This window comes from Tetrahymena thermophila, assembly GCF_000189635.1.
Source record: "Tetrahymena thermophila SB210 genomic scaffold scf_8254650, whole genome shotgun sequence".
NCBI lineage: Eukaryota > Ciliophora > Oligohymenophorea > Hymenostomatida > Tetrahymenidae > Tetrahymena > Tetrahymena thermophila.
This window is the reverse complement of record NW_002476418.1, coordinates 333455-345668: the sequence shown is the minus strand read 5'-3', so window position 1 is coordinate 345668 and position 12214 is coordinate 333455. Positions and strand designations below refer to the sequence as shown.

General features: G+C 21.8%; 3 protein-coding genes across 3 annotated transcripts; all 3 read right to left on the bottom strand. All coding sequences in view use genetic code 6, as the record gives it.

Moving 5' to 3' along the window:
• Positions 1–1198: 1198 nt before the first annotated feature.
• TTHERM_00075930 (hypothetical protein) lies at positions 1199–1428 on the bottom strand (the record flags this gene model as incomplete). Its single annotated transcript, XM_001015633.2, has 2 exons — positions 1199–1317; positions 1368–1428. The coding sequence occupies 2 exons, from the start codon at positions 1426–1428 to the stop codon at positions 1199–1201; spliced, it is 180 nt and encodes a 59-aa protein (XP_001015633.2).
• Positions 1429–2797: 1369 nt separating this feature from the next.
• Positions 2798–4914, bottom strand: TTHERM_00075920 (transmembrane protein, putative; the record flags this gene model as incomplete). Its single annotated transcript, XM_001015632.2, has 2 exons — positions 3354–4914; positions 2798–3127 (listed from the first exon to the last, which is right to left on the bottom strand). Exons 1-2 carry the CDS (start codon positions 4848–4850, stop codon positions 2798–2800), a joined length of 1827 nt encoding a protein of 608 aa, XP_001015632.2. The 5' UTR covers positions 4851–4914.
• Positions 4915–10025: 5111 nt separating this feature from the next.
• TTHERM_00075910 (hypothetical protein) lies at positions 10026–11479 on the bottom strand (the record flags this gene model as incomplete). The annotated part of the gene is made up of 5 exons (XM_001015631.2): positions 10026–10113; positions 10212–10360; positions 10433–10555; positions 10620–10960; positions 11086–11479. 5 exons carry the CDS (start codon positions 11477–11479, stop codon positions 10026–10028), a joined length of 1095 nt encoding a protein of 364 aa, XP_001015631.2.
• Between the last annotated feature and the right edge of the window lie 735 nt (positions 11480–12214).

Below are 12214 nucleotides of genomic sequence, written 5' to 3'. Positions count from 1 at the left end.
AAATTTTTTAGAGAAGAGAGTATTTTGTTTGATTAGTTTAGAGATATAGAGGAAATAACTGGTTAATTTAATGACTATTTCCGATCAGAAATTTTGTTCTTATTGCTCCAATCTGGAACATCAAGGTATTACAAACATCTTTTGTACAATGATTTGCTCCACCTTAGTTGCTATATTTTTTGATATACAGCTAACTACAATATTGTAATTTAAAATTTTAATTTAGCAAATAGTCTCAACTAATATAGTATATTATTTCTTAAAATTTTATGGGTTTTTAATTTAATTTTTTATTTTTATATTTTATAATACTTACTTAAATTATGTGTCTTCATTAAAATATAATTAAAAACGGGAAAATAAATAGAGATTGAATTTTGAAAAATTGAGTTTATTAAATAAAATTTTCATTAGATTTAATATGATAACATGTCGTCTAGTAAATTCTAAAATTAGAACTTAAGTATTGATTGACTAACATAAAATATTATTTGATGTATTTATTCGAAATCACTTTAAACAAAAATATGAAGAATAAGAAGAAGAAGAAGAAGAAGAAGAATAATTATATTTATTTGTATAAATGCTAGTTGATACTAAAAATCTAAAATATAATTTTTTTAGTTTATTTTAGTTGCTTAAAAAATAAATGAAATATTTCTTTTAAAAAAATTATGAAGTTTAATATAATTAATTAAAGTGAAGGTCTAGACATAATAATTTGAGAGCATTTATGATAATGAAATATATTTTATATTTTTTTCTTTAAAGGTAGAATAGTTTTTCAATATTTTTTAAGTAAAATTTAAATTATTTACTTTTATAAAAAACATTAATTATATTTCCATATTTTTGTTTGAAATAATCATGATGTTTATTGCCCAGATTTTTGAATTAATTGTGAAAATAATAATTTTTTAGTCAATATAGAGTAAGTACCATATCAATTTATTATAAGCAAAATTTAGTTTTTAGTGTTTTGATTTAATTAAGATAATTAAGTTTTAAAAAAAAATTTATTTAATGAAATTTAAACTTTATAAAAGTTTGAAAAAATAATGGGAGAATTTATTTTAAATAAATTTTATTTGGATACAATATTTTTAGAATAATTTATGAATATATAATTAATAACGAAATTGCTGTTGATATAGCGTTTCTAAGTAATTGATTTTATTTTACCAATAAATATATATATTCAATAGTTTATAGAATCTCTTTCGTTGACTGTCTCACATTTTTCAGATTAGGGTGAATTAAGAGTAAAAATATTTTCTTAAGATTTTTCAGTCTGTATACTTTATTATTTATCTTTAACTTATTATAAAAAAATTAGTTTGAATTTTAATATACTTAAATTTATTTACTTAAAGGGCTTTAATTTGTTGTCCTTGTATAAAATGACCATTTATTCCTTAAGGTGGACATTTAATTTAGTTTTCTTTAAGTATTTTTACTAGAAATTTGATTGAAGTTTTAAAGTGCAAATTTGGAAGTTTGTAATCGCTAAGAGCTACTATTATCTACTAAAACTTTTGATAGACCGAAATGTTATTGAACACTTTCTTGATTATAAAAATCATTATTTTTGAAATATTGTACAAGCATTCTAATTTTTCTTTTTACATTTTTTAACTTGATGAGAGATTTAATTTTTAGCTTATTCTCAATTTAAATATTTTTAAAAAATCGTGGATATTTAACTTTTAGATAATAGAGAATTTTATGAATTACATTTCTGTCATTTTAATCAAACGGAATGATCTTTGTAAATAAACCTTAAGCTAGTTACAAAATAAACATTAAGTTTACAATGAATAAAGCCAAAGTGAGAAGTGTTCTTTAAAATATCTAATCAGTTAACTTATTGTCTAAGATAGATAATATATTCAATGAAATTGAACTTAAAATGGCTGATTACTATAATAAATTGTTAAAGTCTTAAACGACATAAGGATTTAATTTAAAGATTATACAAATCCACAATAAAATAATACCATTCATCAATGAGGTCTAAATTTAAAAAAACAAAATATTTTAAATAAAAAAATTGAAAAGATTTTATATTTAAATCGATAATTAATTTTACCTTTAGTTATTAATTTTATTGTAGTAATATGGAAATTGATATTAGTAGTGACTTATAGAATAGTTTACCAAATTCCCAATAAAAAAATTTATCTTTGAATCCAGCAAATACAAACGAATATTTAACCTCTCTGAAAATAGACCATTTTTATTTTTTTCCATTTCTAACATTTCTGAATAGGAATAAAGGTATTATTAAAGTCCAAATTATTAGCAAAGGCAAAGAGAAGTAAATTACATAGGGTTAGTGATATTTAGAATCCATACAGTGAATATTATAGTCAAGATCTAAATATTACTTATCACCAATTTGTATGCAATTTATAGATCTGCTCAATAAAGTAACTACCATAGGGAAGAAATAAAGATATGTAAAAATTAAAGCTGTTCTTAAATAATTTAGGAAAAACTTATCTTTTTTTATCAGTTTAAAAATTAATGCCAATAAAATATAGAAAATAAGGACTAAAAAAGGTAGAGCTAATGAGAATAAGGTTTAATAGAACCATAAAGGCTGTAGAGTTAAATATTTGGATATAATGCAATCAAAAGATTTGCTTGTAATACTAAGTGAATTTCCATATAATAGAACCGGAAATTAAAAAAAAGCAGGTATATTTACTGAAAATGAATTCAGCAATGAAAGCATTTAAAAATGATCAGTTAATATTTTAGTAATTATTTAAGGTTTATCTGATTGTCTTACTATTCAATAATAAAAATGTAATGATTATGTAATGGTAGATATATTTTATAATTAGTTACGTGTTGATCCTAAAAATAAGATTTCTGATCTGTTCAGATAATAACCAATAATTTTTGCTTGCATTTTTTAGATGATTTTAATTAAAATCATAAAAATATATAAAAAGATAAGCAAAAATGTTAGAGAATTTTCAAAAGCTATAAGTAAAACACTATCATTACAATCATAGCATGCATCAGAACTAAAAATTTAAGAGTATCTATTTCCCCAAATTATTCCATACGAATCACACTATTAGCAAAGTGGGCCTATGTATCCACGTAAACACAAGAACTATGATACAAAAATAAAAAATTATCAAAAGAAATGAATATAAGAAAACTAAATGAAAAAATTTTTTTTATGAATTTTAAATATAATTAGATTTTTAAAATTAACAAAATATTCTCATAAAAAAGGTCTTAAAATTTCAAAAATAAATATCTTCAAAAATTCAAAATCAGAAGATCTTAAATATTTTCATGATTAAAATACTGGTTTTAAAGGAAATAAAAATTACTTTTGAATCTGGTGACTCAGCTTAACAAAATTCTGGATTTTTATTGCAATATACTATTATATCAGTTTTATCATTTTCTCTCCAATATCCATTCATTAAGTTTATTGTAGAACCCTAGCATTCTTTAGCAGAATCAGGACACTATTTACAAGAGGTGCTGTATTAATCTAAAGAGTACTTTCCTTCTGGACACTCTTGGCAAATTATAGACTCAATTTATTGCGTGGTAATTTCTCCGATTGAACAAGAAGTAAAATTAATTATAAAATTTTTTTAAAACGAATCTTAATTGAAGAAAATATTCCCTTTAGAGTCAATTAATTTTGGTAAACTATCTAAAACTATTTACAGATTCATTTTACTTTAAGGCATATACATAATCTGAGATTGTAAGTTAATTCCGTTGTTAATTTATTGTTTAGATTAAACTTATCCTATCACCTGTATTTTTTTATTTGACTAATCCCAATTCAAAGATACCGATAATGACTATATAAAACTTTGGACATCACTGCTGTAAAATTAAAATTCATTTATATTTATATTTGAAGTTTATATTGGATTATTTTCTTCATCAAGTAATTATATTCCTTCAAAAGTGATTTAATTTCCACTTTTAAACTCTCTTATTTCTATTTGTCTTTCACCCAAAAATTTTACACTTCCTTTTGGTATTTTAATATTCTATAAGTCTATATCAAGTTTCCTAATAGTTGAGCCTATATTATGACCAAAAATTTTGGCATTATTGTTTATGATTTTATTTTTATTATTACTAGTATTATTTGATTTTTCGAATACAAAATCTGGTATAACTTATTCATAGTAGATCCCTCCTCCTATAAGCGCAGTATTAGAAGTAATATTAGAACTTTCTATTATCAAATTTGAATATGATAAGTTAATTGCTCCACCAGTTGAAAATACAGCTGAATTAAGTATAAATGAACACTTATATATAAATACTTAAGCAATGTTAACCAAATTCTAAATACTAATAGCTCCACCATTTAATCTCAAGCATTTATTTTATTTAAATATGCAATTCTATATCAAAATATGCAAACAATTAAAAACATACAAAGAACCTCCTAGTCCATTAAAATTAGTGTTATTTTGAAATTGACTATTATTTATTGTTATATTATTACATTAGCTCACATAAACTATTGATGAATAGGAATTTTGCTTTAACACATTATTTTCTAATAAAACTTCATTAAAAAGAATCGTGTCTAAGAAATTCAATTCAATTAACGGCTAATTAATCTCTTAACCTGAAAGCCTTGAAAAACTCATAATAAAATTACCACCATCATCAGGTTGCTAATTTATTGATAATACTGTTATTTAATTATTCAAAGAAGTTAAGTTATTTATGGTGCAATTTTAGAAGCCAACAATCTAGAGAAATACATATTTATTATTATTAATATATTAACTTTATATTGAGGTGGTGTCTACTTGTGGTTGCACTTCTTCGATTTTGAAATTCATAATTAGTAAATTTGTTGATTATACTTAAAAGCAAATTTTTGATATTGATGATTAATAAATATAAAAATCAGATATAGAAGTATCAGAGGCCTAAATATCAAATGAAACTTCTTAAGAATTTAAAACACTGATGTATTAAATTTTATCAGATATACAAATATAATAAATATTTTTTACATAAAATGGTTCTATTCTTAATATTTTAATTTAATTGCTTCTATTTACAGTAATTTGGTCAACTTAAATTTCAGTAACCCCTTATAGATAGAATAATTAAGTAGAATTTACTTAATTTAAATAAATATTTGTGATATTTAATTTTTAGCAAAGAGAAATTAAGAAAACTGAAATCTAGATAGAATCAGATATTAAGATATCTTATATATCAATGTATTGATTGTTTTATATCTAAAAAATGTTGTTTTTACTTAAATTTTTAATGAATATTTACTTTATGACTAAATTGGTATTATCTGATAAATAAAATGTAAGCTACTCAGTCTAAACGCTATCAATTGTAATATTTTCAATAATTACAAATTTATTGTTAGAAATAATTATTTGATTATTTCCAAGCTTTGTGTTATTGAATTTTATATTTTAAAGATAAACCTGATCAAAATTAGAAATATTAAGAGAATTTTCAATATTTAATATTATGTCAATCATCTAGAAATTTTTCATTTAAGTATTTTAGTTTATGGTAATGCTATCAATTATATTTAAGCTCATATTGTTTATTAATACATTTCTAATGTTTTGTGAGTTAGTTTGATTTTTAGACCAATAAATATTGTTAATAATTTAGCTAGATTAGATAACTAAAGAAAGAGGTTTATTAGGATCTATATTATTATCTGATATACTATCTAAATCAATACTTTAAATATATTGTTGATCTAAGTAATTTATTTTAAAAACTGAAAGTTTTTCCTAGCTGGTTTATAAAGTATTAAGACTGTTACTTAGTTCAATTTGAAAATAGATGTTTTCTAAAGGTCTATTTTGCTAAATAATTTCTATATTACAAGATTATTTTTTAGACAAAGGTATTATCTAGTAGATTATATTTTGATAAGAAAAAAATAGCATTTCCAGAAAGATGTTATTATTTGAATCTTTGTTTAATTGAACTTAAGAAAGCTGCAAGCCTTCTTAATCTATAATTTAAATAAGCTCATATTAGGAATCAAAACTCAATTTTACTAGTAAAGAATTAAGTTTTTATGTGATAATAAATAAATTATCATATTAGATGTTAATTATATTTGTCACTTCTTTTAAACCTGATTGAATTTTAGGGTACTACTACTATAAGCTTAAACCATTATAAATTATGATATCATTTGGACATATAGAGTAAATGAAATAGGAATCAAAAGAAATCTTAGCTTACTTTAAGCAAGAGTTTTATAATATTTTAATTAATTTTAAGCTGTAATTAAATACTAGAGTCTATCCTTAGTTATTTACTAAAAATATTAATTAGCGGAAAGGATCATTGACAGCATTTGTTATAGTACTGTCTTAAATTGAATAAGTGTATTTTATTTCTTAGGTATCTAATTGGGCTATAAATATACTAAATGTACTATTTTCTTTAGCTACTACACAAATAAGAAGCTATTGATAAGAATCGTTACTGTTATACCTTTCTTCGTATTCATAAGGGATATTCCACCATTAATTAGAAAAATTCTAAAATAATTTAACTTGAAGTTTGAAAACAAATTAAATTTAAAGTGAATTTTAAAAAACAATTTGATTTTATTTTTGCTGAATAAAATCAAATGTATAAATCATATTGGTAGAAGGAATTATAATATATTAATAATATATTAAAGATTTGGAAATATCTCCTCCATTAAAGTTAGTTATATTTACCTCTGCAGAATTTTACATTTCTAAACTCACACTGGTTAATTGATAGCTATTCTCATACAAAATTAGAACTTAATTTTGTATATTATCATAAAAAAAGTTATCAGGTAAATTTTTTAATTTGATTGATTTAACTAAAGTTAATTATTATTTTTCTTAATCAAATTAAATTAAATTTAAATTCTCGAATTAAATATAGATAAAGCTGCTATCATCCATCTTAATTAACTATGTTAAATAAGGATAAACATTATAGATAGACGGCTCAAATAATAAGGTATCAATTAATTTTGTGTTTTAATACAAATTTAAAGAGAGATTAACTATGTTATAATAAACTTAATATTCACTATTTATATTTAAAGTTTAGATGTTTTGATACTAAAGGAGATTTACCTCACTCGCATAAAGAACTTCTGTTAAATCAAAAGTGATAACTTTATCTAAGGATAAAACTGTTAATATAGATAGATTTGTATCCAGAAAAACACTCTAAATAGGCGTTAAATTGTATGGCTGTGTAAATGTTTCAATCAATTACATAGAAGAATATTCAAAAGCTGAAATATAAAAATCTGAATATAAAAAAATTATATTTTTATGTTTGTCTATTAAAATTCCTTAAGTATTTTATACTTCAATTTGATAAAGAGTTGCATTTTTTGTTAAATAGTTATAAGAATACATAATTGGAGTTTAGTCAACTAGAAGTATAACGTTTTTCTCTTGGTAAAAGAAAAAAGCATTTTTAGAAAATTAGCTTGCTGTATAATAAGTAAATAATTACTTATCTCCAGGTATATTTATAGAATTAATTTATTTGAGTATTCCAGTAACTCCAATTAATATATTACTATCAAAATCATAAAGCAAATTAGTTGCATTTTCTCTGTAATCAAACAAGTAATCTAAGCTTTAAAAATTTCCATAAAAGAATACATTAGTAGTAAATTTGTAAAAAATAACTAATAATGGGCCTTAAATATCTACTAACGGTGTTATCTATCGTATATTCTTCATAGGTTGCTTTATATTTAAAAAAATTTAAGGAAGGGTTTAAAAATTATGTTTTATTTTTTTTAAATTCACTGAGCTAATAAAAAAATTAATTTTTTATAGAAATTTAGAATAAATTGAAAAAAGATGCACAAAGCAAAATTGAGGGGGTTTAGGTAATTTATTTATATTCCTTGTAAGATATTAATATAGGTTTTTTGAAAAATTAATTGATTGTTTTCAAATAAAAAGAATAATATTAAGTCTGAAATTATGAAATAAGAAAAAAATAAATAAATTTACCGATTTAAACGCATCAATATTCATTCCTGTATTTAAATCAAATATTTAAAGGTAAGTATAATAAATTATAATCAAACTCTGTTCGCATTTTAGATTAAAAAGTATCTTTTTTTTGGGTCTATCATTATGTGCTCCTATTGTAACTCTTGCTTTATTATTAAACTATTATTCCATAATTAAAATGATTTTAATATTGTGAAATTAAAAAAAATTACATTAATTGAATATAATTAGTAATCAGCTGTTTGTAATACTATTATTTATTATTATGGACAGTATTCATACATTATTATGTTAGATTATATCTGAGAAATAGTTTAAATTTATTGACTATCTAATTCATTAAATTAATAAATAGTGTTATTACTTATAAAAGCAAAAGAAAGAGATTCCCAGTTTAACATAAAAAGTTAAAATTCAAATTTTTAGTCAAATTTAAAGCTTCTTATTCCATTAATTTTAACTGTATTTATTAATATTAACATTTTAGTTGAATTATCATAAATTGCTATTCTGTTTTGTTATAGTTAAATATCTTATATTATTTGACTTTATGTTATGTTGTAAATATTAAATGGATAATTAAATAAATTTAGATACCAAAATATTCCATTTTGAGATTAAAAAAAGTGAATTAATGTGTTGTCATCAGTAGAAATATTTCCCAAATAATTACTATTTTCTAGTTTATTCTTAATGGTTATCTAATTACTTACATCTAAAATACTTTCAGATTTTTTTATATACTAATTTTAATTGTCTATTGCATAAAAGTCAATATAACCATTTTAGTAAAGAGTAAAGCTAGTAGTCGCCGTTATTTGAGTATATTATTTTTTTTACATATCAAACGCGTAAAAGTAATTTTGGTCATAGTAAAACACAAATTGTTGGTTAAAAATTAATGGTTAGTAACCATTCTAAGGACTTGGATAGGTGAGTCCTATATTAAGAAGAGCGCTTTCTTATAAATCAAGAGAATATACATATATCAGCTACTCATAAAATATAAATATTTCTCCAGTTAGTTAATAATTTATAGAAGGATATTGTTAAAATGAATCCTTTAAATTTGCTGGTTAATAAATAAATTATTAATTCTTAATAGAGAATGGTTAGCAGATAGTCCTGGAAGAATAAATATAAATAATATCGCTTTATGCAATTAATGGATAAGGATAAACAGATCCATAAATTAACCAAAAGCTTGGGTTTTAATTTTAATCAAATGTAAATATACTCTAGATTTAGTTTAATTAAAAGTCTACCATGTATAGCACATTTACATATTGATCGTTTGTAGTTAAATAGATTATTTAGTCCTCGTTTATAATAATAAAACTTTCTAAAGAAAAATAATAATTTTCTGGATTATTTATGAATGTTTATTGTGTTTTCAGATTATAAATTTGAGGAATATTTTAGACTAAAAGCATGTCCCACTTTTAGATATAGTAGTTTGAACTAAATAAATAAAAGTAGTCATAAGTATATTTAGCAAGTAATTATTTGTTAGATATGCTGAAAACGTATTCGTAAACAGTTGAATCTATTATTTTACTTAAAATAAAATATTGATTGCTTACTAATTAAAGGTTGTCATAACTTTAGAAATCTTATTAGACTTAATATTAAATTTATCTAGTGTTAAGTCTTGGCATTTTTTATAAACTTTGCAAGTAAAATTGAAGTTTAGAAAATCTTAAAGATTACTAATCATAGACTTGGTTACCATCAAATATATAAAATTAATTATTTTATTGACTATTATCAATGCTAATCATTAATTAGTTTTAATTAACCATAAAATTATCTACATAGTATAATTTTTTGTATTAATTATTAAAAAAATACTTTATTTAAAAAGTATTATCTGATAGATTGTATTGCACTCTAATCTATTCATAATTATAGGTTTTAGTTTATAAAATTTGAGACATGAATATGTCTAAAATATTTTTCTTGTAAAATATTACAGTTGTCAAAGTTGATAACTCAGTAATAAAAGGAGTGTTTACTGTTTTTACTAATTACTCGATTTTGATTTATGATTATCCATCCTATATTATTATCCTTAAATAATCTGTCATATTAATGAATTGTAGTAGTTTATTTTAAATGTAAAAAATAAATGTGCTATTATCCCACTAGTTTTCAAAGATATTAATCTAATTTAATTACTGCGAAGAAGTTATGTTGAACTGATTAATAATTTATTCTGAACTTGCGTCTAAAATTGAAATGTTTATGCTGTAATCTATTTAGTTGTATTCAATGATCGAATTTAAATTCAAGCTATAAAATTCTTTATAATTGTAAAGAGGAGCTTGCTTAATTTAATAAAATGATATTTAATTATTTTCAAAAACTACTTTTTGAATAATAAATTAGCGACTATATACATCCCTAGAAATAGTTATTAAAAAATCATTTTTTTATATTGAATAGACAATAGTAGATGATAAATCGAAATTTATAGTACTATTTTTTATTATTAAGGATCTATCTCTATTTACCAATATTTCCTATTATTTATTTTTAACAAAATTTATTTAAAATACATTTTAAAAAAAATAATTCTATTATTACCTTCAATTAAGTATCCATAGCGTAATAAGTCACATTTTATTTATTTTGAATTTAAAATAGTATTTATGGTGGAGATTAATTTATTGGCAACTTACTTACTTATGAACTTATTCCATCAAAAACTATTATTTGGTTTTAACTATAGCTTGTTAAAAATACAATTTAGTTATCAATATCAATATATCCTACATTAAGATCATCCTAAAACCCTGTCTCTGAATAAACAGTTTAGGATGTAGCGAAATTCGCAATAACTAAGCTTTTACTTGCTAAGCATCCACCATAATTCCCTACAATAAAGCTTTTTTAATTAAATTCTACCCCATATTACATGTATAATTCTTCAAAATTATTTAAATTTTATAGTATATTTGAATTGATTATCTCAAAATTTTAGTTAGCCAGTGCGAATTAGCATTAATTACCTCTAATAAAGTATTAATTACCTAAAAATAAGTTAACTTACACTATTCTTTAATTGAAATTATTAATACTACTTTCAAAATATGGGCACTGTTGTGTTTATTCGCATTGATGAGTTTCAAAATTTTAATAAGTGAAAGAGGAGCAGATTTTTGAGCATTGATTTTTTGAAAAAGGGGACTCAATAAATTCAACACTTGACTCACAAAAGTTTTATTATATAAAGCACTTATTATTTTCTTAATTAAGTTATAAATTATCTTCACATTTTAAGCAATTTTAGCTAGCATCACATTAGATGCATCCTTCAACTAAGCATTAAACACATTATTAGTTTTGTGTATTTATTTAGCCTTATAGACAAGTTTAAGTACATTAAAAGTTATTTTATATGCTACTAAAGGTGTCAGTTTGGCATTTTATACAGTTGTCTTCATTAGTATTAAAGCATTGTTAGCAGCTGCTAGAACATTTCAAGCACTATTAAGTCAATATATTATAAATTTCCCCATTCAAGCACTACTAGCACAACAACTTTGAAACTACAACAGAAAATATAATTATACAATAATCTATTTTCATATTTAATTTTGTATTACACTTTTTTTTTGTGTTTTTTGTTTGTTAGTTTCTTATTTTACTGTTTATTAGCAAGCTATCTTGTTTGTTTGTTTGTTTGCTTAATTGATGTATTGTTTGTTTTTTTACTGTTTATTAGCTAGTTTGTTTATTTGTTTATTTGTTTATTGTTTATTAGCTAACTTGTTTGTTTGTTTGTTTTTTGTACCGCTTATGAGCTAGCCTGTTTGCTTGCTTACTTGATTTTTGTTTGTTTTTTTTACTGTTTATTAACTAGTTTGTTTACTTGCTTGCTTTATTATTTGTTTATTTTTTACTATTTATAAGCTAGTTTGTTTGTTTGTTTATTTGTTTTTTTGCTTGATTTTTGTTGAATATTTATTGTTTATTAGCTAACTAATTTGTTTGTTTGTTTTTGTAACCTCTTATGAGTTAGTTAGTTTGTTTATTTTTTACTATTTATGGAAGTTTTTTTGTTTGCTTTTTTACAATTTATGAACTAGTTTGCTTGATTGTATACTAGCTTGTTTGATTTTTTGTTTTACTATTTATTTGATAAATTGTTTATTTGTATTTTTTTCCCTTGTTTGTAT